The sequence below is a fragment of the Hemicordylus capensis genome, chromosome 5, assembly GCF_027244095.1.
Source record: "Hemicordylus capensis ecotype Gifberg chromosome 5, rHemCap1.1.pri, whole genome shotgun sequence".
Lineage (NCBI taxonomy): Eukaryota > Metazoa > Chordata > Lepidosauria > Squamata > Cordylidae > Hemicordylus > Hemicordylus capensis.
The window spans coordinates 144,490,490-144,514,835 of NC_069661.1; the positions used below are offsets into that span (position 1 = coordinate 144,490,490).

At 42.7% G+C, this 24,346-nt stretch overlaps 1 protein-coding gene across 8 annotated transcripts in view; it reads right to left on the bottom strand.

Annotated features, from left to right (window-relative positions):
• Positions 1 to 24,346, bottom strand: part of ITPR2 (inositol 1,4,5-trisphosphate receptor type 2) — a 352,451-nt gene that overhangs the window by 196,246 nt on the left and 131,859 nt on the right. For 7 of the 8 annotated variants that reach the window (XM_053252991.1, XM_053252990.1, XM_053252995.1 and 4 more), the window contains 8 exons: positions 23,853 to 23,910; positions 18,609 to 18,774; positions 14,604 to 14,777; positions 10,556 to 10,645; positions 9,848 to 9,973; positions 8,134 to 8,256; positions 5,201 to 5,401; positions 1,095 to 1,346 (listed from right to left, as the gene is read on the bottom strand). In XM_053252991.1, coding sequence (XP_053108966.1) covers positions 1,095 to 1,346; positions 5,201 to 5,401; positions 8,134 to 8,256; positions 9,848 to 9,973; positions 10,556 to 10,645; positions 14,604 to 14,777; positions 18,609 to 18,774; positions 23,853 to 23,910 — 1,190 coding nt within the window. The remainder of the gene's footprint in view (positions 1 to 1,094; positions 1,347 to 5,200; positions 5,402 to 8,133; positions 8,257 to 9,847; positions 9,974 to 10,555; positions 10,646 to 14,603; positions 14,778 to 18,608; positions 18,775 to 23,852; positions 23,911 to 24,346) is intronic. The other variant, XM_053252992.1, reaches the window with a different exon arrangement.

A 24,346-nucleotide genomic window follows, 5' to 3' on the forward strand; every position in this document is an offset into this window, starting at 1 on the left:
AAGCATCGAAGATCGTGGGGCCCACAGCTTCTTCCAACACCCCGTTTTAAAGACTGATCACCTTTTAAATGGGGCTGGTGTGTGTGTGTGTGTGTGTGTGTGTGTGTGTGTGTGTGTGAGTGAGTGAGTGAATGGACTATAGTTTAGCTAATGTTTAGGATGTAACAATGAACTAAATCCAGCTGGTGTCCGGGATCTGTTTTCTGTTTGGGACTTGTATTAGCCTTATCCGAAGCAATGCTCCTAATTAAAGGTGAACGACCCCCTTAAATATTGGTCACAGTAACTACTGATAAGCAAGCTTTTTATCTGTTCCACCCAGAAGAGCTCTTACCCCTGTACATCCAAGCCAAGGTCCAGGGCCTCCACAGCCCCTGGGGGCCTCCAAATCCTCATTAGTCTGTCCCGGGTAGTGTGGTCGCCCGGCTGAATATGAAGATGCTTAATTTGCTGGTGGGGGGGGGCCTCCAAAGTCCTTTAGGTCCAGGCTCCAAAATTACCTAGGTGCACTTCTGGTCCCACCTCAGCCTTGCCCCACTCCCACCCCACCCCAAAAACATCTGACCAACATCTTCCAAAACCACAAGCACTGCAAAGAATTCACTCAATTTCTCTGCATTCTCCCTATTCTCTTTTAGCATTCATTTTACTCCTTTGTCATCTGTCTTGCCACCTTCCTGACTTTCCTTCTTCTAATGTATTTACAGAAATGTTTCGTGTTTGTCTTGTTGCTTTTAGTAACTGCAGTGTTTGAGGTCTATACCAGTTGTGTACAAAAACAAGAAAAAGCAAAGTATGAGAAGTGTGAGTCTTTGGCTGTAGTTTAAATGACATACAAAGTTCCCTTTCCCAAAAGGGCTCACAGTCTAAAAAGAAATACAAGAAGACCCCAGCAAGAGCCACTGGGAAGAACACTATACTGGATTGAAAAGGGTTGTACTTTTTTTGTTGATAACAACATACAGCAAAATCTCTGAGGTTATTTTTGGCCTGGCTACTCAGCTTGCTGCTTTGATTCCCCCTGCCCCACCCTAGAGGCTCTGAAAAAGTTCTTGTGGTGCTTTTTCATTTGCTGTGCTGAAAGTCCAGCTTACCTCCGGTATGCAGTCATCGTGAGTCACCACTCTCACAATGTCATCCAGTGGGAGAAGGGAATTACACTTGATCTCAGTATAGACATTCTTCCCTTCTGTACATGCAGCTAGCAACTCTACCAGCGTGATGTGATAAGCCAGTGGCCCACTCTCATCCACTCGCTCTCGCTCAGAGCACATCATTTGGAGAAGGATTGGAAATGATGCTCTGTCATTGTAAAACACCAGCACATCTTCACCGCCGTTGACTAGCTAAAAGGAAAATAGGAAAGACTTCTTATCTGTTGAAATGCTGCAAGCTTTCCCCCACCTCACTAACTGCTCAGTTAACAACATTAAATGCAATGCCATTATACTGCATTATATCACTTGAGTCCAAAACTTGATTCCCTAGAGGACCACTTTAAAAACTGCGCCAGGGATGGAGGGACAAAGTTTTGATTCCCACTCCCAAGTCACCCGCCTGGAAGCCCTACAGCCATAGAGGTCACTCACAATGCACCCCTCTTTTTCCCCACCAGGCTGACAAGTTTGGAGGCCAGTTAGTACCCATCGAGGAGCTAGATTTGGCTTAGAATCTAACCCTTATTACAGAAAACTGTGCAAAGTACATAATTACAGCACATAATCATTAGTTTGTTGAAATCCAAAGACAGATCTCTGACCACAAGGGCTAGATCTTTCATAGCTATGGTACCTTCACTGTGGAACTTACTACTGAGTTGTGGTAGCAAGTATGAATTGTCCCCTTTGCTAAACAGGGTCCACCCTGGTTTGCATTTGAATGGGAGATGTGTGAGTACTGTAAGATATTCCCCTTAGGGGATGGGATAGCTCTTGGAAGAGCATCTGCATACCTGTATGCAAAGTTTCCATGTCTCCACCTCTCCACCACCCAGCATCTCCAGGATAGGGCTGAGAGAGACTCCTGCCTGCAACATTGGAGAAGCTACTGCCAGTCTGTGAAGACAATACTGAGCTAGATGGACCAATGGTCTGACTCAGTAGGAGGCAGCTTCCTATGTTCCTATGTTCCAGCAGGTTTCCTCCATTCAGGGTTTTGAAGGCTGGTTTAAACTGTTTTGTGATTGTGGCCCGAGCCAATCATTACAGCTGCTGCTGATTTTGACTTGACTAATTAATAATTAGCTAAATGCACTACTTTTTACTCTGGAATATGCTTGGTGAAAATTTAAATAATTTCTTTTGTATTTTTTAGAATAAATTCTGAATATCATTTCCCCCTGTTATCTACAGATACCAAATTCTGCATGAACAATCCTGCTACTGAAATTAACTTCTTACACTGGAATATGCCAGGGGAAAGGTGTACAAAAAATGTTTTTGCTTTTTTTATTTGAAGTGGCATAACTTCCCATGCCTCCCCCATCCACAAATAGCCAATGGGATCAAAACATTAATAATTTACTTTAAAAACCCACATTGCATTCATCTATTATTCCAACTACAAGAAATCTGAAGTACTAGCTGACCTGGCGCAGAGCATCTGCACCCTTAGTTCTCCCTGTGTCTCCCCCACCTGCATTTCACCTACCACCACCACCATTCGTTCTCCATCAGCAGCCAGGCTTCTCCTCCCTGCCCAGTGGCCAGCCAGCCTGGCCTCTAGTTTGCCGCCATCACCGTCTTCTTCCCCGCCCGTCTCTGCTGCCGTTTCCCCATCAGCCCGTCAGCCTCCGCCGCTGTTCCCCCCTCTCCTGCTTTGCCCCACCTTCTTCTCCCCACCAGCCGGCCAGCCTCTTCCCCCCACCCGCCGGCCATGCCACCACTCACTGCCATTTCCCCCCCTCCCAACCTTCCCATTGCTATCCCGAACTCTCGCAAGAGCTGCCACACATGGGGTTAGCGACAAGTATGCCTAGGAGAAATATATATAAAAATAATATATTCTTCCCATTGGTAGCAAAAATTACCAGCTAATAAGAATCATGGAAGATACATCTATTTATTTATTTATTTGATTTGCACCTCTATACCTTTATAGAGGTGCATCTTCCATGATTCTTATTAGCTGGTGATATTTGCCATGATCTGAAGTCCTTTTCAAACCATAACCTCTATCTACAAGTGCTCTCGTGAAGACTTAAGTGACCATGGGCACAGTACAGCTGAAGTCCTATTAACATCAAGAGCAACAAGAGCTTTTAAATCCCACTGATTACAAAGGGAGAGTTAAGTATACGCTGGCTTTAATAAAATTGCTTAAGTAGCTATCTTATTGTATCTTTATTTTTATGTTTCTGTCCTTCCTTTCGCCTTTGTGAAGCCTTGGGTTCTTTCTATCATCTTCATAGTCTCAGCAAGAGGAAGAGGGAGCAAGGAGACTGCTGCCCCTGAGTCCCCATTTGCCCCCAGAAGCTTCTCCTTCCTCATCCCTGCTTGGAGAAAAGGAAGGAAGGGGGAGGAAGGGTCTGCTCCCTGTTCGTGCGCTGAATGTGTTCCTCTCCATCATCCTTAGCCTCCTGTCTAAATGCTTCTCAGTAGCGGCTGCAGTTCACATGGGAGGTGACGTTCCAGTGCTTGTGAAACTGCCCAAGGCCAGGAAGCTCTTGCAAGCAACTGGTTTCAGTGTTTATGCTATGGTGGTAATACAGCTGCCTCTGCTGCTCTGGGCTAGCTCAGCCTTCAACGTGTCTGGTTTTGTAAATCCACCCTCTTCTATATCCCAGCTGCTTTGCATCTCCTCAGCACAGTCAGCCCTCCTGAGTCCTGACAACCTTACCTTACAGACTCAAGCAACTAACATAGCTAATAAAATATAATAAGAAGCATAAAACTAAAACAACATAAAAGCCAACACCATACAACCAGAGTCAAATGGGAGAACCCCATCTCAGTATGTCCTAGATACCTAACAAAGCGGGCAAGTTCTAAGGAAGTGACTAAAGGGCATGAAAGATGAGGGCATCCAAAACTCCTAGGGGAAGGAACCCCAAAGCCTATGGAACACCACTGAGATGGCCCAGTCCTGTAGCCTCCCCAGCTGGGCTTCTGTCGACAAGTGATCCTTAGGATACCTGGGGCCCAAGCTTCAAAGGAAGCAACTACACTGTGATTTGCATCCTGAAACAAATAGGGAGCCTATGAAGTTTGAACAAAATTTCAGTAATGTGCTCCACACAAGAGCCCGCCCACCCACCCCCAATCAACCTGGAAGCAGCATTCTGTATCAGCTGCATTTTAAAAATATATTTCAAGGGCAGTGCCACTGAGAGTGCATTGCATTAATCCAAACTTTTACGGACCTATGCACCTTGATTTTATTCTAGTGTATGCCAAAAAAATAATAATCTTATCACAATATGGTTGCACAGACTCAACTCTATTCTCACAAATTTCAAGAACATTTTTGATATTCATCTGAAATGGCCCTTTAATAAGCACAGGTTTGAGCACAGCGTTCAAATGTAGGTGATGAACAAAGAGTAGCAGAATCCTGCATGTCACCATAACTATTCATTTGGAGTGCTAATGCATACATTGATTGATTACCAAAGCAGATTCAACTCAAAACAATGCATAGCATACATAGTTCTCTCTAGAGCGGAACAGGACACTTATTCTGGAACAAGCACTCCTTACTCCAAAGCAAGCACTCTTGCTCCAGAATACGGACAACTGTCGATGCTACCCGATGGGTTCTAAAATACTGGTTATTTGTGATAACATTGCTATTGCTAAATTGCAGTCAAGCCACACTGCTATCAGCAGGGAAGGAAAACCCCTTTTTCTTCCCTGCATTTGCTTGTATTAATTCCTAACTTCCCTCCCCTCCAGCATTTGCATTTGCTTGTACTAATTCCTAGCTTCCCTCCCCTCCTCTCTTTGTGGTTCCTTCCAGTGTTGAAATTTAGGGCCTGATGACAGTGTGTAGCACTGTGGCACCACCTAAGAGAGCACCCTGCATGTAGCAATGTGCAGAAAATGCCATCAAGGGAGAGGTTCCATAGCAAGAGAATCCCATGCCCAGAGCAGTATAGACAGGAGGGGAGGGGAAGTGTGTATGGAGGGACTGGATCATTTTAAGCTTCTTGGTGCAAGGGCCTGTCTTCTCCCCACCACCACTGCCGGATGCAGCAACATACCTCTGTCATTACCATATCCTGGCATTTCTTCACGTATTTGCCATCTGACTTTACAATGGTCTGCAGAAAGCGTAGATACTCCACGTGGCGGCCATGTGTCTCAATGCAGTGCACAAAGTGCTGCACCACCCGCTCGCTAATTTCGTTGCACAGATGGTAATTGTTTGTGAAGATGTGCCGCATGGTTTCAGCCTCAAGAAGCTAATTAAAAAACAAACAAGCCAGCCGCTCATAAGAATAGCAAAAATGGTGCTTACACGAGGTGCTGACTAAAGTAATTAGAAAACACATGGAAAATGCAAGTCTCCCCGACATAATAAAGTTGATCTGGTGAGGAATGAGGAAAGCTAGAGGGGAGACTGCTAAATGCCTCCTAATAAGGTGCTTCAGATGAAGGTAAATGAAAGAAAATTTTGAGAAGGGATCCAAGCCCCCCTCTCCCCCCCCCGGCATAGTTGTGTATGTGGGTGGCAGCACTGTGTTCAGTAAACTGTAGGTAGATTAAATGACTCAGCTAGGTGGGCAAATGATGACCCCATTCATATGGTTAGCAGGCATTAGAGCATCATGTGCTGGGGCAATGACAGGTGTCGGCCTGATGACAGGTCCAAAGTCATCAAGAGGCCCATGACCAACCCCTGAGGCCCACTTGCTAAGTGGCAGCAGTGGTTGAGAAAGTCACTTTGTCACCATTCTCTCACTGCTCCATCTAAGAATGGGAGCTTTTTCCAGAGGCCTCAGAGATGTCTCAAAAGCCTCTGAGCAAAGCTACCATTCACAAATGGGGGAAGCAGAAAATGACAATGGCCAAACAACTTGCTTGATTGTGGTCATCTAGTTCCAGGTGCCTTGCCCATTCCCAAATGTGCTTCTTTAAGAGGCCCCTGCAACAATGCCGAGGTGTCTGAAAGAAGCTCATTCATGGGTGAGGAAAGCACCTGAAAAGTCCCCCTAGCTGCGGCTTATCTGGATTGCTTTGCACTGGTTGTGCTGGAGGCTGCCATCTTTTTTCTAACCCAGTGCAATGTGCCCAACCTGACTCTGGCCACTGCTACCGCCCCACCACCTAAATAAGCCTGCCTCAAACTCTTGTGGGACCTTACCTGGGTGGCTGGGCAATATCAGTGGTCTGGAGAGCTTCACTGGGACTGTGCTATCAATTCTTTTAACAATGCCATGAGCCAGTCCTGATGGGCACACTGCATTCTTGTGGTTGTTGTTTTTTTTTTTAAGCACGTAACAGCATCCCTTTTTTTATGATGCATGAAGGCTTTCATAAGTAACCCATGTCTAAAACTATTTAGAAACTGAAACTGCTGACCCTTGAAAGAAATCAGCTGTGCATAATACACACAGACATGCATATTACATATATACAGACAGACATACGCTATTCTCATGAGCAGCCAAACCCAGGCTTAGACAGACAAGCTTGGACTTGGCTGCCCACAAGAACCGCGAGGATCCATGTGGATCCTTCCCGATTGTGCCTTGGAGCCAAACCCTGTTCAAAACCTGGCTCTTAGCTGAAGTTAAGAGCGCAAATGCGTCTGTAACCCAGCTGCTGGGATCATGTGTCAGCATGAGCTGCTTGCAGCTCATACTGACACAGAGACAAGTGCCTAGAGCTCCCATCCCCTGGGGCAATCTCCCAGTACACGGTGCTCGGCACATAGTACACTGTGGGATTCCCAGAGACCAAGACAATGAGTCCTGGCCTCAGAGCGATCCACTCTGTTCCACTATGTACGGAGCAACAGGGATTGTCTGGGGGGAGTGTGGATTGTCTGGGGGGGAAGGCAAGGTTTGAGAAGCCTTCCCCCGCCCGCCCAGTAGGTCGTGTGAATGGCCCCATATTCATTCTTTCATTCATACATACACACACAGAGAGTTTGCTTGAAAAAACATGTCTGCTAATGTATTTCTCACTAACACAGACAAGAATAACAATGAAGCACACTGAAAAGTGAAGTGTCTGAAGGAAAATGGCAGCAAGTGGATGAAAACAGTAAGACTCCTGCAATCTTATGGATGGATTCCCTCAAAGAGTGTCTCCCGTAAGCTGGTGCCTGCTGAGACATTTGCATACATCATCACACAATGCCAGCAGGTGTCAGGTATTCTAAAAACAAAGTGTTTTTCCAGAATGTTTGATTCATATGCAAATTTAATCAGCTAATTAATTGATTACCATTAAATTTATACGTCTGATCAACAAAGATGTCTTTAATTGGACAACTGGCCTATTTATAATGCATTAAAAAATAAAAATAAGTACATAGTTATCTAAATGTCTCCTCTTTCTGAAAAAGAATCTAGATTTGTTTGCCTTTTTTTTTTTTAAAGCAGCCAGGATCAGTATATGCTGCATAGGAAGAAGTCCTGGTAAGCAAACTCAAGGATCACAGACACTGGGCTAGTGCACATGCAATTAGTCTAATCTCTACAGCATGGTAAAGGGCTATATCCACACCAGTGTTAACTGTGGTCAAGGCTAACTATCCTGATAAAGCAGAAAACCTGATTAGCCTTATCTGCAGTTAAAAATGGTACCTATGTATTCTTCAACTTCAATTTTCCTTCAGCTAGGAATGGAAAATGCTATCTGGGCAAGGACTGAGGGGAGGGAGAGCATGAGCGCTACATCCTGCTCCTGATCGCTTAACTCCAGTTAAGAGATTAGGCTCATAACACCTGTACTAGTGTCCACAGTCCTAATAAGAGTCCTAGAGAGAAGTGTGGGGAGGCGGGGAGAGATTGAATTGGATTTTAAAAAATAATAGTAATTTTTATTAAACAGTTTTACATATCTTTTTAAAGAAAGGGGAGAAGAAACATCGACAAAGCAGTTTCACATACAAAAATGAAATTCTTGGCAATATAAAACTTCCATGATCTCCACCAAGAAATGTTTCATCTAATTACATACTCACACCAGGTGTTAGGAATAAGTTGAGGTGTTTATGAAGGAGAACTTGATTCTGAGTATTTCCACGACAGAAGTTCTGAAGAAACATGTGCGCTAAATTCATAACTTCATTCATCTTTTCATCAATCTGCAGATAAATTAAAAGTCAACGGAAAGGGCAAAAGAACAAATAGGCATATTCGAAGTTGTTTGTTTGGGACACTAAGAGCTCATTCACACAATCAAAAACTGTGTTCTACACAGGTTTGGGAGCTACGTCTGTGTGATCCGAATTCTTGGTTGTGTGGAAGCAAGGTAGGAGGGTAGCTTTTCTTCCTACTTTGCTTACACACAATCACTTCAGCCCAGGTTTTCCTCTTATCTTGCTTCCACACAACTGAAAACTGGGAGCACACACAGCTCCCAAACCAGGGTAGAACACAGTTTTCGAATGTGTTTTTTCAAACACAGTTTTAAGAATATTTTGCGCAACCTGAAACAAGACCTCTTGTAGACTTAATAATAGCTAGCACTGATATGAAGAATAGTTTCAGGCACTGACATGAATATATCAATTATAATTAGAGAAGCAATATGTAGTTGGCTAAGCAATTGGATTAATTCTTTAAAATCTTTTGATGGAGGAAGGAATGTCTCTTGAAATATGGAGCCTGCTGTGACATGTGCATACATCACTACACAATGCCAGCATGTTCTTTAAAATATTTTTTAAAAAATATTGATTTCTTTAATCAGATGCCAGCCCTAATTATAATGCATTAAAAAGAATACAGATAAGTGCATAGATATATAAGCTTTACCTGTTTCCAGAGTGCAGCAGTGAGCCCAGCTTCAGGTGGTGGTGGGCAATATGCCAACATTGGTTGTGTCATGTGAACCTGCCAGCGTTGGCATATTCTGCCTGACTTTAGCTTCTGGGGGGACTCAACATGTGTGCCCGATCCAACTCTTGGTTAGATCCGGAACCATAAGTTGGGCGGAATATGCCAACACTGGCATCCAGGGAAAGTTTAATCTTATTCCTACAAGTGAAATCATTTAGTTGCCATAAAATGTTTTTTTTACATCTAACTTAAACTTTTAGTTTTTGTAAACCTTCTAGAGCCTTTGGAGTCAGGTGGTATATAAATAAAATAAAATAAAATAAAATAAAATAAAATAATAAGCACCCAGTTTGCACATCCTTTGCATAGTTCTTTATCCACTATATGAGAAGCAGTGGTAGTTATTGTTTATGCTTAATGTTCCCTTATTCCAGTCACATTAGCTTAACAAAATGACCTACTTAACAAAAAGACCTCTACTTGAGGTACATGGCAAATACAACCAATATATTCTGGGAGCTGCATTTACTAATATATGCAGCACAGAACTGCTGTTTCCGCGGGCTTGAATCCGAAGCCACAAAAGCAGAAGTCTATTTATGGAGCAGGGCTTTCCTGCTCGCTTCTCTCCACTGCAGGTCCCTATATCCCCTCAAAAGTTATTTTTAAGGTTCAGGTGATCCTCCAGAACAGTGTGGGATGGAGTGCAAAGGACTGAAGTGAGAGGGGAGACTTGGGAAATATCAAGAGACTACTTTTCCCACACAGAGAAAAGTACTGTTCTACTAAACACTGCTTCTATTAAACACTCTTCAATCCAATCTCAAATTTTAGTGAACAACCTCAAATATCTGTTATCATTTAAGTACACTATCAGAAACATGCATTTATTACCTTTTCATAGGGGATCTGCAGAAGATCCAACACCACACTATGTGCTCCCATATTTTTAAGCAATCGTTGCTGTTGATTTCGACATTTTTTATTTTGGATGCAGAGTTTGCTTAGTCGGATCAAAATCTGGCAATAAAATATACATATACAAATAAAATATAAGGCAAAATGAAAATGCTGTAATAAAAATGTTTAAGCTAATACAGGAGGAGCTCATTACTCGTGGATTTAGCATCCACAGTTTTGCATATCTATGGTTTGGTAAACGACATCCAACTTTCGTATAAGAGGGAGGAAACTGGGGGGGGAGGGTTAAATCTGCATATTCATGGATCAGGGTGGCCAGAAATTACCTTGGAGATCATTTCCAGTCACTATTTTGTGCCCAGGAGCCATTTTGTGGCTTGCTTTAAAAGGGGGGGAAACCTGCGGCTTTTTGCCAAAAAATGGTTGAATTGAGTCTCTTGGGGGGCATTGCTGGACTGCTGGGGACCGACGGAGCATGGCAGGGCAATTTACTTGGCTTTTTTGCACACACACACCCATTTTTTGCCCCTTAGGAACCTAATCCCTGGATTTCCATTGCCCCAGTGCCTTGGCATTCGTGGTTTTGGTATTCACGGTACTTGCTGAGTATGGAACCCTAGAGAATACTGAATGGAACCTCTGGGAATAAGTCCTCCTGTAATGAGAAGCAAATAAACCAACCTCCATGACAATGTTATAGTTGTTACTCTTGTTGCTGTCAATCTGAGGTTTCTTGCTCCCATCCTGGACTGGACTTAAAATATTTGGTTCCTATCATTAAAAGAGAAAGAATGTTTAACTTCCCAATACTGAATATGTACCAACAGAGTGTAGAACCAACAGACACAAAGCCCAAGTAAAACAGCTGTAGGCAATCTTTCACTTTAACTGTGGTCATAATTTATCCAAGATGAGCTAGAGTGTAAGTTACTCAGATGTTAATGTGCCCAGTCTATGAATGTGTATGAAAACTCTACATTGTTACATAATAAAATACTGCAGAGGGGGGAAAGCTGAATTTTAAAATCAGATATGGACAAGAACCATCACTGAATACACAGTCTTTTCTGGTTATTCAGAATTCATCTGTCCTCTCTATTTGTAATTGGTTGTTAGTATTATTTTTATTTAAAAATTTAAAGTATATTTTATTAGTTTAACATTGTTATTTAGTATTATTTCTAGAGTGTCTACAGAAACTAGGCACTATATTTAAATCAAAATAAAGACACAGGATCAAACTGTGGTTTACAATCATAGTTAAGAAGGCTCACTTAAACCATGGTTTGCCAGTTTGTACACAACAAATTGTGGTTTGATCAAAGCAGGAAGTATTTCATTAAGCTAGGAGCATGGCAGGAAGGAGGAGAGTACAAATGGTCCTGATCCTCCAAATCATGGTGCAGAGAATCATTAACATGATGTCTGAATGCAGATTCTTATCTTATTTTTCCAGAGAAGAAACCAGGAAGTATTTTATCCAAATGTTCTGTTGGGAATATCTGCATTCATAGCAATTGGAAATACCAAGTGGCTGTTTGTTTTCTTTGTAAAACAAACCTATTTTACAGTAAACTTTGCTGCACTGATCCCACTGTGCTTCCTTGTGGGCAGACTGTGTTGCACCTTCCCCCCATGGCCGCTACAGAACTATCTCAGACGTCTGTTCCAGCCCAGATTTCGGTCTCAGATGTCTCTTCCAGCAGGAATAGAGCCTTGCGTGCAGACTAAATAGTCCTATTTAACTAAATGCAGCATTATGAAGGTTACGTGGTTGGATCCCACTCTTCCTTCCTGTCTTAATAGCAGTGCTTTCCTGGGAAGCTTAGGGCAAAAGTTATGCTTGGCTGGATTTTATGCTACATAATGGGGAACATTTACAGGAGAGAATCAGTAGGTAATAGGAATGTTTATTCTTTCCCTTACTCATCAGTTAACCCTCACACGACCCCCTCACACAAGACCAGTTCCTCCTGCTTTTTCTCATAGCTAGCTCTGAAATTTTAAAAAAGCAAACAGGGAGGAAGAGAAAAACTTACGAGGGAGAGAGGTTGCAGGGGAGAATCAGTAGGTGGGGAAAAGGCTAAGCACCATTTCTCACTCTTTCCCTCCTACAGGAAACATTTGTTTGGATAAACGTTTGTCAAAGTAAAATGTAGTTCCAACCTAATGTAGAGGTCATCACCACCTCTTGTGTTGGCAAACACAACTGTTAACACAGCTCCTTCAGACTAAAAAGACACATGAGCCAAGAAGATATGTGACAAAATAAATGACTATTACGGAAGCCAGAGGATTACCTCATCAGAAATTGATACATTTTTATTCCAGCCTGAACCTCCTCCCCCCACCCCCCGATGCTCTGAGATAACCACATCTCAGTATCTCTTGGCTTGTAAACAAGAAAAATAAAGGAAAGAGACACAAGACATATGCATTTATCAGAAGCATCTATAGAGTGAATATTTTCTGTCTTCCCAGAAGGCACTGATGGGTCTTTGTAGATCAACAATGATGCAGTTGCATACACATTATTCACTCTGGCAGGCTTGTCCAGTGCAATAAAATAAGGCAGCTTTAAGCTTTAACGTATTTTGTTGTTATTATCAGTGCTGCATCTATTCCAATTTTTTCTGTAGCAAATTGATTTTAAATATTTTAATCAGTAAAAATATGCAGAGGATTCCTTTGTTTTCTAGTCCTGAAACACTGGCATTAACGTCATGATCAGTAGAAGAGATTTTTGAGGAAGGTGGGAAGGTTTTCACATCTGTCAGAGGTGAGAAGGGAAAGAGCCCAATCAAGTTTTATTTATTTTATTTATTTATTCATTCGATTTCTATACCACCCTTCCAAAAATGGCTTAGGGTGGTTTACACAGAGAAATAATAAATAAATATGATGCCCCAAAGGGCTCACAATCTAAAAAGAAACATAAGATAGACACCAGCAACAGTCACTGGAGGTACTGTGCTGGGGGTAGATAGGGCCAGTTGATAGAGCTTTTACAAGTTTTACAAGTTGATAGAGCCAGTGTTGTATAGTGCATAGAGTGTCATCAGGAGTGGGGAGACCTGTGTTCATATTCCCATTCAGCTATGCAACTCATTGGGCAACTCTGGGTCAGTCATGTTTCCCTCGTCCTATCGTACCTCATAAGTAGGTTATGTGGATAAAAAGAACCATATATACTGCTCTGGGCTCCCTATAGGAACGGCAGGTAGAAATATAAAAATAATTAAAATCCTGTAAATTAAAATAAAATCCATGCCACTCTTTGCACATGTATTTATCCTTTTTGTCTTATCTCAAGTAAATCCTGAAATAGGATAATTATAAAGAGCAAGCTAGTGTTACTTAAAGTGTATTATTTATAACATTTATGTCCCCCACATTCTTCCAGTGTTATGCAATTAGGTTTTATTCCATTTATCTTCACAATATGCCTATGAAGTGATGATCTACTCAAGGCTCCCGCAGTGAGCTTTATGGATGAATGGGGATTTGAACAAGTCTTCCCAGATCATCCAGCACTCTATCTTCTAAACCAGTGGTTCTTAAACTTCATGGAGAGAGAGCGGGGGAGAGGGAGAGAGAGATATCCTCAAGTATTACCCATGGAACCCCACTCCATTTGTGCAATATGTTTTCATAGGTCTCCAGTAAAAATTAGTGGAGAAAATAGAATTCTTGAGTTATTTTCGAGAACTTTATTCTGGCTCACCAAAATGCAAATTAAATTCAGTGCAGCAAAGACTGTCCGCATGCTACCTGGATCTGCCCCATGGAACCCAGCTGGTCCATGGAACCTAGGTTAAGAATTCTTGCTCTAAACCATACTGGCTTTCCTATAAATCACTTAACATGGAGACACTGTGGCTGGGTAGCAGCCCTACCTGGGTAGGGCTATTCATGTGAAGCACTGGGATCAAGACCAATCCTCCAGCTGCCTCCCCAGGTAGCCTGAGATTTTTACCTGGCCTTTTACCTGGAAAAAGGGCACAGGTGCACCCTTTTACCCAGGCCTGGGGTTGTGTGTGTGCTTGGGTGGCAAGCAGCCTGAGCAGACACAGAGCTGAACACCTAGAGCACCCAGCTTGAGGCTAAATCCCTCAATGCACTGCGCTTGTCACATGGTGCATTGTGGGATATCTGGAGGCCAGGATGCATTTTTCCAGCCTCCAGAACTCCACATGGTTCATAGCAGTGGGCAGACAAGCCACACAACTCGGATCAAACCTGGATTGTCTGTGGGGAAGGTAGGTGCTATCCTGCCTTCCACCACCACCACCCCGCTCTCCCTGGCCCAGAAAAAGGTCGTATGAATGACCTCATTGTTTTGCCACCTGACAGGACTGAAAGGGGACCTGTAAAACACTGACTCAAACAGACAACGGTATGACTTTAATTGCTGTTGCTAGAAAATCTACTTTTGCCACTACACATTTAACTTTTTCTTTCTCCAATACCAGAGCTTAGCAAATATATATTATCACTTCCTTCTTGTCAGTGGCTGATATGATGAAAAAATTACTCAAAGTAGTTCCACAGAAATTAAAATGTGTCCTTTTAATTTCAATGAGACTACTCTGAGAAATTTCCCTCATCATATCAGCCAGTACCACTTTAATTTATTGTTTAATCACTTGAGGAGTTATCCAGTTCCTACAACCATGGCTTGAAACAACGAACGCAAACATGAAATAACATATATGACCAAAAGGCACACCTCAGTGGGCTCATCACTTCCTTTTGTCTGACTTTCACCCAGCTCTCCACTCTCATAACTGCTGTTCTTTTCAACCCAAAGTTCAGATTTTTCTACAGTAAGCCTTAACTGGTCAAGATCAGCTTTGATTTGCTTGTAGTTGTCAACATCCTGATTAGACACCAGCAGCTGGACCTGTAAATGACATAAATGTCGCAAAGGTTTTGCTCTATGAACTGCAGATGCCACGAGAGCCATGGCTTCATTCCACTTCTCGATTTAGACTCCAATCCAAAACACACTTGACATCAATTAAAATCCACTTAATTCAGTGGGACTTGCTTCTGAGTAGGCATGTTTAGGATTACATTACTAATAGTTTTCACTTTTTCACAGATCTTGCATTATGTTCTCAAAGAACAATGTTTACAGTTAAAAGCCCTCCCAAAATCACCCACCCAGTTCATACATACATGTACGCTGCTTGATGTTAATGTAATACTTAGTGAGGTCATGCACATGACCATGAGAGAGGTGGGGAGGGTGGCAGGGGAAGGCAGGGATGAACCTACCTTCCCCCCAGATGATTGGTACTCTCATCTCCGGCACATGACCACTGCTCCGAGCAGTGCAGATCTCTGAACCAAGGTAAATGAGTCCTGGCCTCCAGGAATCCCAAAATGCACTGCATGAGCAGTGCGGTGCATTGAGGGATTCCCCTTCAAGCCAGGTGCTCTAGGCACCCAGATCTATGACTGCTCAGGCTTTGTAGAGCCCAAGCATTCACATTATCCTGGACCTGGAGTTGAGGATGGGCTCATGCCATACAACCCCAGTTAAGGGCCAGGACAAAAACTTGGGCTAGTGGGCTAGAAGTGGTAAGACTGGGAACAGTCCAACCCAGGCTTGGCTGCCCTAGCCTAGGTTGGGCTGCTCATGTGCATAGCCTCAATGTCGTGCAGCTGAATGTATGAATTGATTCTATTAAAAAGCATTGCATCTGAGGTTATAAGAAAGCTCTGTTTGTGTGCTTGATGAGTGAGAGCTCACTCACACATACAAGTCACCACCACTTAATGCTATAGTGATTAAGTGATCAAAATGCATGAGTGAACCAGTTCAAAGGTAAAGTTTACTGGGTGTAAACCTTACGGTATTGAAATGACACAGTAACCTATCCTTTTAACTGATATTTTATTAAAGAGAAAATATGATATCCAAATAATGTATGTTCTTCAAGCCCAAAGAGTGGTTAGAAAATGACACATTTTAAACTTTAAACAGAATTGGGAAGTGAATATGAAAGTCTTTGAAGAGAGACATTTTAGACATCTGGCAAGAAAATAACAAAATGTAAGTCATTTGAGAAAAAATGCATGCTAATACATTTGTGGGGAAATAATCCGAATTGTTCAGAAAGATATTTGGATGTGCCTCTCCAAAATTAATCGAGCGGTGGGGGAGGGGAGGGGAGGGGAGGGGAGGGAAGCAATTTCCCTCTCTATTTTTTGTTGAATATGGGGGAAATAGCCATTTTTCTTATTCAAGTACATTCAACTCTCATTTTGAACACTTGAGATTATTTTCCCCATAATGTATTAGCACACATTTTTCTCCTAAAGTGATTTACATTTTGTTCATTTTCTGACCAGATGTTTAAAATGTCTCTCTTCAAAAGATTTTTTGGAATAACTTCCCAATTTATTATCATCTGCAAAACTGGTTACAGGGCTGCCTGCTTGCAGAGATTATTAATGAAGACATTAAGTGAAACTGAACTTGACAGTTATCCCTGCACTAACTCAATAAGCACTGTGAGAAAATCAAAGCCGTGTAAGAAGATAATATCACATAACAACAAATACTTCTTTACTGTAGAGGACCATTAACTGTTTGGGAGGCAGGGAACATATCACTTCACAATTAAATTGTCAGGTCCTACACCACCGTAGGCTATACAATACAGATTTGTTTCATAACTGCTTCCCTAATTTTACACAAGATAATTTTAACTAAGACTTTATCCCATAAAAAACTCCATTTTCTCCTTCTCCTTTCTCTTCCTTTTTTTCTGACTCCACCCCCCACACTCTCTAAAGGATCCCCACTGGAACAAACTTGCAAACAACAAAACACACAAGATTACTAGACAGAATACAACAAGATCCTTGTTCTGTCACAGAATGCATGAACACCTCCAGGCCTATGTATATTCTGCAATTAAAAGCAATATTCTGCACCAAAAATAACCCAAATGCTGTGACATGAAAAGATAGATTTTTGAATATAAATCATGTAAAGTAATCAAAGCTATATTCCTGCATAATTTATCATGGACTTCTAAAACTATTTTATAGAACTGATTCTATTTCTGATTGTGAAGAGAGGGTCAAGAAGCCCCACCTGTGACTAGTGGAAATCTCATTCAGTACATCTTCTGAAATTTCATCAGGCTTTGCCTACACACTTTCAAGCATTTTTCAGCAAACAGGAAAGAAAGGAAAAAAGATCTTTGTATGCCAGACATAATGCTGAACCATTGTTTAGTGCTACAAAAATGGACCACTGCAAGCAATGGGCTCATATGCTCCCCTTTCAATTTTCCATTTGCATAAGTGAAAGAGGTTGAAGACTTCTGCTTTTCTTTTGAACTAATCACAGTTTCTCATTAAGTCTGAATTTGGGGAACTATGGTTTATTCTGAATGTACTTCATTAAAGTAAACCAGGATCACACCATGGTTTGACACCCTGGTTTGGTTTGTTAACGAACCACAGTTAGAACAAACCACAATTCTTTGAGTTCAGACATCATGTATTGGCTATGCAAAAGCAAAAACCTTTAATCTCCTCCCTTTGCATAAAGGAGGAGGAGAAAGAGGGAGAGAACATGAATCTGAGACACAACATGGTTTTTTTCTTATAGCACTAAACCATGATTTAGTCGTACATCTGAACCGGGATGAACCAAGTTTAATAATGTGATCAATACCACATTCTGCAGTTCTTCCACACTCTTGCAGAACAGCGGCAGACACACAGTCCTGGGCACCTTATTCATATATAATATCTTTTCCCTGGAGCCAGTTTAGTTTAGTTCCCAATTAGATCCTTCTTCTCTCCACAAAAATATGTCAGCAGCTCAGTGACTCAACTGTCATGTAACTGAGAACTGTAACTATTTATGCACCTAATCAGCATAGCCCTATTTTAATAGTGGGTGGAAGGTCATTATGCAGCAACTGTCAAATATTAAAAACCTTTCCTGTTGTTTGCTACTTGTTTGAGTTCAGAATGAGTTTACAGCCCAGCTCAAACATTGCCTTCTTCTACAAGCAGTAGGAGGGCTAGAGGGCACATGCAATGCAAGCTTGAAGCTTGCTCCCACTGTTATCTGGCTGACTTTCATTCCTAAAAACTAACCCCTGATCGGTCCTAGAAAGCTTGCTTGAGTCCAAACAATTATACCACACTCTTTGTATAAGCAACAAAGCGGCTTAGAAACATTAAAAAGATACACAAATAGAACAGAACAATATATTCAATATATATAGAACAATATATATAGAATAATTGTTCTATAGAACAATAGAAAATATGGAAAATAGTCAATAAATGCAGCAATTGAACAATACATCCCACAAAGTAAAGCAATATGCCACTGAATAAAGAGTGGTATAAAAGTTATAAAAACTTTTCTACCAAAAGGATAAAAATGTTTTTACTTGCTATCTAAAGGTGGCCAGATCTTCCTGGCGAGGAAATTCCTTAAGCAAGGAGCTGCCACTGAAAGTCCATGTCTGATACGCACAAGGTCAATTTCTGTCAGTGGCAGACCAGACAATGGGACTTTTGGGACGAGAGCAGCTTCCATTGATTCAGGTAAGATAACTGCATCAGCATTCAGGGTTGAATGGTATCTTTACAAGGAAGAATTACAGAATACTCCACAAGCAACTTAAGAACATACAGAAGAACAGCCTCTTCAAAACAGAACACATTTCCAGGCACACTATTTTAGCTATACCTGTTTAAATGCTTGCAAAACTTCTGCTCGTTGGCTGAAGTGTTTAAACAACAACTGCAGAGCCCCTGAAAGCAAAGGAGGGTAGTCGTGCATAATCAGGTGAATAAGGACTCGCAAGAAGGTCCTGCCCCCTTCGTCATCCAGCTGAACTGCATTTTTTTCTTTTCTGCACAAAAGCAAAACCAAATAGAGACTCAGGTGACAAATAAAGAATTAAACACTGGGCCTGTTCTAGCAATATATATGGGTAGATTTCTCAGGTGGGTATGAACCAGACTTTGAATAGCCATCCACTGCAGAGACAAAATAGTAATAAGGTAATAAAAAGACAGTATTATTATTCCAAGGGAAGTCCCATTGCTTTCAATGGGGGAGAAGGCCCCCCCTCATTGGCACACAGCTCCCCGCCCGGGGGCACTTACCCCACCACTGCCGGCAGCTCCTTTAGGCTGCCTCCCACCATTGACCACATTGGGAAGCAGAGAGGCTCCATTCTATTCCTCTCCAGAGAAGAATGGAATGAAGCCTCCCTGTTTCTCAACTCCCCCCCGGGCTGGATGGGAATGGATGGCACGCATGTGCCCTGTGCCTGCATCAGGCCGCATGCGCACCCTTCATTCCCATCCTGCTTCTGGGCCGGTCAGAAGCTTCTGACTGGCTGGGAGACAGATGGCAAGCAGGGGTGGGTGAGACCGGAGTGGCGGCAGTGGTGGTGGCAAAACAGGAGGAATAGTGGCGGGGGGGCGGGGAGAAGCAAAAGCAGCGAATGGCAGGGGAACGGGAGTTATAGCAGTGGCCATGGCAACCGTGGAGAGCAGCTGACTGGTGGGGGAAGGGGAGGGGAAGGCAAACTCCAGGAGCAGAGTGGCCCATGGCTGAAGGACACCTTGGAACATTGGTAGCTCCACCTCTACCCTGGAACACACCACAGTGGGCATATTGTATGAATCAAAGTTTCTAAAGCAATAGCAGCTGCCAGTGGTTGGTGGGATCAGTTGTTGAGAATGAAAGAGAATTCATCTTTTTTTTGCACCCCATGCCCCCTCAGTAGAGAAACTGGGATATAAAAGTCAAGGTTTGGATACAAGTCTCAGGTGTTCCTACTGCTTACCTCAAATATGAACCGCAAAAACTGAGCTGGAGAAGAATTCCTCTGGAAGCCCCTTTCTACCCACTAAGCCTCTTCTCTCCCACCCACTCTGGTTCCCAAATCCCCTTTTCTCCTTCCCTTCTTTGTAAACTCCACATCTGGTTGGTGCAGTCATTGGCAATGCTTCAGCTGCAAAAAGCAGCCATGGAGACAGGGAAGGAGGGTTGTCTCTCCCACCTTTCTCTCCTTGCTGCACAGAATGTCATAGGAACACAGGAAGCTGCCATAAACTGAGTCAGACCATTGGTCCATCTAGCCCAGTATTGTCTACACAGACTGGCAGCAGCTTCTCCAAGGTTGTCGGCAGAAATCTCTCTCAGACCTGTCTTGGAGAAGCCAGGGAGGGAACTTGGAAGCTTCTGCTTTTCCCAGAGCGGCTCCATCCCCTGAGGGGAATATCTTACAGTGCTCACACTTCTAGTCTCCCATTCATATGCAACCAGGGCACACCCTGCTTAGCTTAAGGGGACAAGTCATACTTGCTACCACAAGACCAGCTCTCCTCTCATAAGGATGTCAAAAGGATGCAAGACCCTGGTTACTCCTGAAATAGTCCTTGATGTGCTGCCTGAGGATTTGTAAGGCTTCACCTACTTGCTCCTATCAGAGAGAGCCTAGCCCGATTTTTGCTGCTTGTGTAAACCACTGGACTCGCAGGCAAGCCCGGTGGCTTACAAGAGGCTAGCCTGCTTTTGTAGCCCTCCCCTAAGCCTGGATTTGCGGAGCGAGCACTCCGCAAACCCGAGCTTCCCGACCGGCACAGTTCTGCGCTGCAGCTACTCACAAAGAGACCCCCAGAGAAGAGGCAAAAAGCCACCTCCCGGCTCCAGGGGTCTCACCAGCATGCCCTGCGCACCTGCGCAGGGCATACTGGAGCTTCCGGGGGCTCCAGCTCCCGCCAGCTCCGTCACAGAGCGAGCAATCATGTAGGCGGCTGATCTGGCCGCCCAGGGTTCCTGCCCGGATCGTCTGCGGGGAGACCGGGCTTAGCCCGCTCTCCCCGCTGTGCTTCCCAAACCGGGTCTCACCGATCATGAGACCTAGCTCAGAGTGTTACCGGCCATACCAGACAAGTAAATGATATTTAGGAATCAGGGATGGATGGGGGTTTACAGAACAAATTTGGCTTGGCTTGGAAATAATCCAAGTCATTTTCCATCTTTTACCAAAAACCGGCATGGCTTATTTGCAAGTCATGGTAACTCAGCAACCTCTGTCAAGTTTGCTCATGGGCCCTGAAAAGCTACAGACAGCCCTTCCTAGAGTGACAGAAAAAATTTGAATGATCAGCCTAATCCTAAACACATGTACTAAAAGTAAATCCCAGTGTGCTGAACAGGACTGACTCATAAGTATGCTTAGAATTTGAAGCTTGTGTAATTTAAATCACAGTTCCATCTTATTTTCTTTTCTGGGAGATTCAATTTCAGCTTCCTTTATTCCTTTTTTCTTTTCTTTTCTTTTTAAACACCATGCTTGTGAGGGAATAAACAGCTTAGCCCAAAGGCAAATGTGTATGAAGCAAGTTAAAAATGGTGCTCCAACTCTGCATTGCAAACATCATCATTTACATTTTGGGTACTCAATGCCATCTTTATTCCAGGAGCAGTAAAGCCAAACATCAGTCACTTCTACTTCTACCTTCTCAGCTGCTATTGGCTGGGATAAAAAAGACTGTGGTACTGGATCTGTGTGTGCAAGGAAGCTTTCCATTTGTGTTCTTGGGGCACCAGCAGCCTTCCATGCCACATGGCAAAACACTTTTACATAAGAACATAAGAAGAACCCTGCTGGATCAGGTGCAAGTTCTATCTAGTCCAGCATCCTGTTTCACACAGTGGCCCAGCAGATGCCTCTGGGCAGCCCATAGGTGAGAGGTGAGCGCATGCCCTCTCTCTTGCTGTTGCTCCCCTGCAACTACAGGTGAAACTCGGAAAATTAGAATATCGTGCAAAAGTCCATTAATTTCAGTAATGCAAATTAAAAGGTGAAACTAATATATGAGACAGATGCATTACATGCAAAGCGAGATAAGTCAAGCCTTAATTTGTTATAATTGTGATGATCATGGCGTACAGCTCATGAAAACCCCAAATCTCGGACCTCTGAAAAGTATACAGTGTACTGTGCTTGATTGGCCAGCAAACTCGCCTAGAGAATCTATGGGGCATTGCCAAGAGAAGGATGAGAGACATGAGACCAAACAATGCAGAACTGCTGAAGGCTGCTAATGAAGCATCCTGGTCTTCCATAACACCTCATCAGTGCCACAGGCTGATAGCACCCATGCCACACCGCATTGAGGCAGTAATTGCTGCAAAAGGGGCCCAAACCAAGTACTGAATACATATGCATGCTTATACTTTTCAGAGGTCCGATATTCTTCTATTCTTCAATCCTTGTCTTCTTGGTTCCATGTAATATTCTAATTTTCTGAGATTGTGGATTTGGGGTTTTCATGAGCTGTACGCCATGATCATCACAATTATAACAAATTAAGGCTTGACTTATCTCGCTTTGCATGTAATGCATCTGTCTCATATATCAGTTTCACCTTTTAATTTGCATTACTGAAATTAATGGACTTTTGCACGATATTCTAATTTTCCGAGTTTCACCTGTAGTATTGAGAGGCATCATATCTCTGAGGCTGGAGGTGGCCCACAGCCACCAGACTAGTAGCCATTGATAGATCTGTCCTCCATGAATTTATCCAAACTCCTTTTAAAGCCATCCAAGCTGGTGGCCATCACCACATCCCATGGCCAAGAATTCCATAGATTAATTATGCGCTGTGTGGAAAAGTACTCCCTCTTGTTGGTCCTAAATTTCCCAACCTCCATTTTGAAATGGAGGGGCCTTTTAAAGCTGGTTCAGGAAGATTCATGGGTTTTATGAACACAGCATTGTGCCAAAACATATTTTACTTTCTCCCCTGAAAAGGAAGGGATGCTATGAAAGGAGCAACACGGGCAAGAAAAGGGTACACAGGCTCGTGAACCTCTTATACCAGAGAGAAATTCTTGTACCAGCAGGGCATTTGTCTTTCTATAAATCTGGTTCAAGTGCACCACGAGCACTTTCATCACTGGGAGTATAGAAACAAAAAGTAGATTAAGACACATGAGGCAGATAGGGGTGTGTGTGTGTGTGTGTGTGTGTGTGTGTGTGTGTGTGTGTGTGTGTGAAATCTGAATGAAAATCAAAGGATCTAACCATTTCTGGGTCGTAGAAGGATGCAGCTAATCACACAAAAATGTCATCTATATTAATTAGTGATTAATGTAACAGAAGCATAGATTTCAAAAAGCAAAAAATGTTTCTGCTTCTGCCCTCTCCACTGCTCTGATAAGAATGGGAAGTACTGGGCTTAACTGACAATGTAGATAAATTATATGCTGTAAATGTATAGGATGCAGCTAGGAGATGATAGGTGTTATCCTCCAGGTTTAGGCCATGTGTACTAAGCCTATATATCCAGAAACCTTCTCTTGCTTCTTTTTTTAATCAGACGGTATTTCTATGGCAATAATGGATCAATCAGAAATACTGTGATTATCAGAATTAAAATGCTTGCAAACTGGTTGCTCCAATTTTTGTATCAATATTGCAGATTTGTGGTTTCTAATGCATGTACAGAGGTCAGTGGTAGCTTTGCCTAGGTATTGATTATGGCATCCTGGACATGTATATGTGCATGCCACCAGAAAGAAAGATAAACTTACCCATGAACCCCTCACCCCCACTTCAAAACCTCATACTGGTGAATTTTCACAGCATTCCCAGTCCAAACTGTGTAACTAGTCAAACCACATTCCAACAATGGTGTGTTTCTAAAATGTTAAGAACCACAGATTGTATCCTTAGGTCCATCTTGACTTAGGTCCTCCTATACTTCACTAAGACTGTGTCAGCCATAGTGTGTCTGTAAAGAATTCAACATAAGTTGTAGCAATATATCAGTATACTGCTAAGGCAAGCAGGAGAAAGCTGAAAGACTAGACGGGAAGTGTTGATTAGCACTCTAAAACATGAGGGGTGCAAAATGTTGGTAGAGTGCAGAGCAAAAGGAGTGGAATCTTTTCAGAGCTTACCTGCCAGCAAACATAGTCTCCGCTTGAGCAGCAATTTCATCAATGTCAGGTACAACTGCTACAAAAGAACACAGAGCAGGTCATAACAGAATCAGCAATACAAAAAAGGACCACAGTCTCTTTCCTATTTTGTGCTAGAAACAAACCATCAGCAGCAACCTGAATTACTCAGGGAAATGGGTCAACACTCCTATTAACCTATTGTGCAAGCCCATACAACTGGGTGACAAGGAGTTCACTTGTCCACTGAGCATAGCAACTTACTGATGCCATCCTATGGTACACACAAAGAATAACTAATCAATAACAATAAGGTAACAAAATTGCATCTTGCTGAAACAATATAGCCCAGCTACAATAAGTTCCCTGACTGCTTGTTCAGGAAATGCTCACTCATTCTAGAATCTACATATATTGTAATATTGACAGCAGGTCTCAGGGACCTCCAACACACACACACACACACCCGCCATCATGAATCCAACATAAATCAG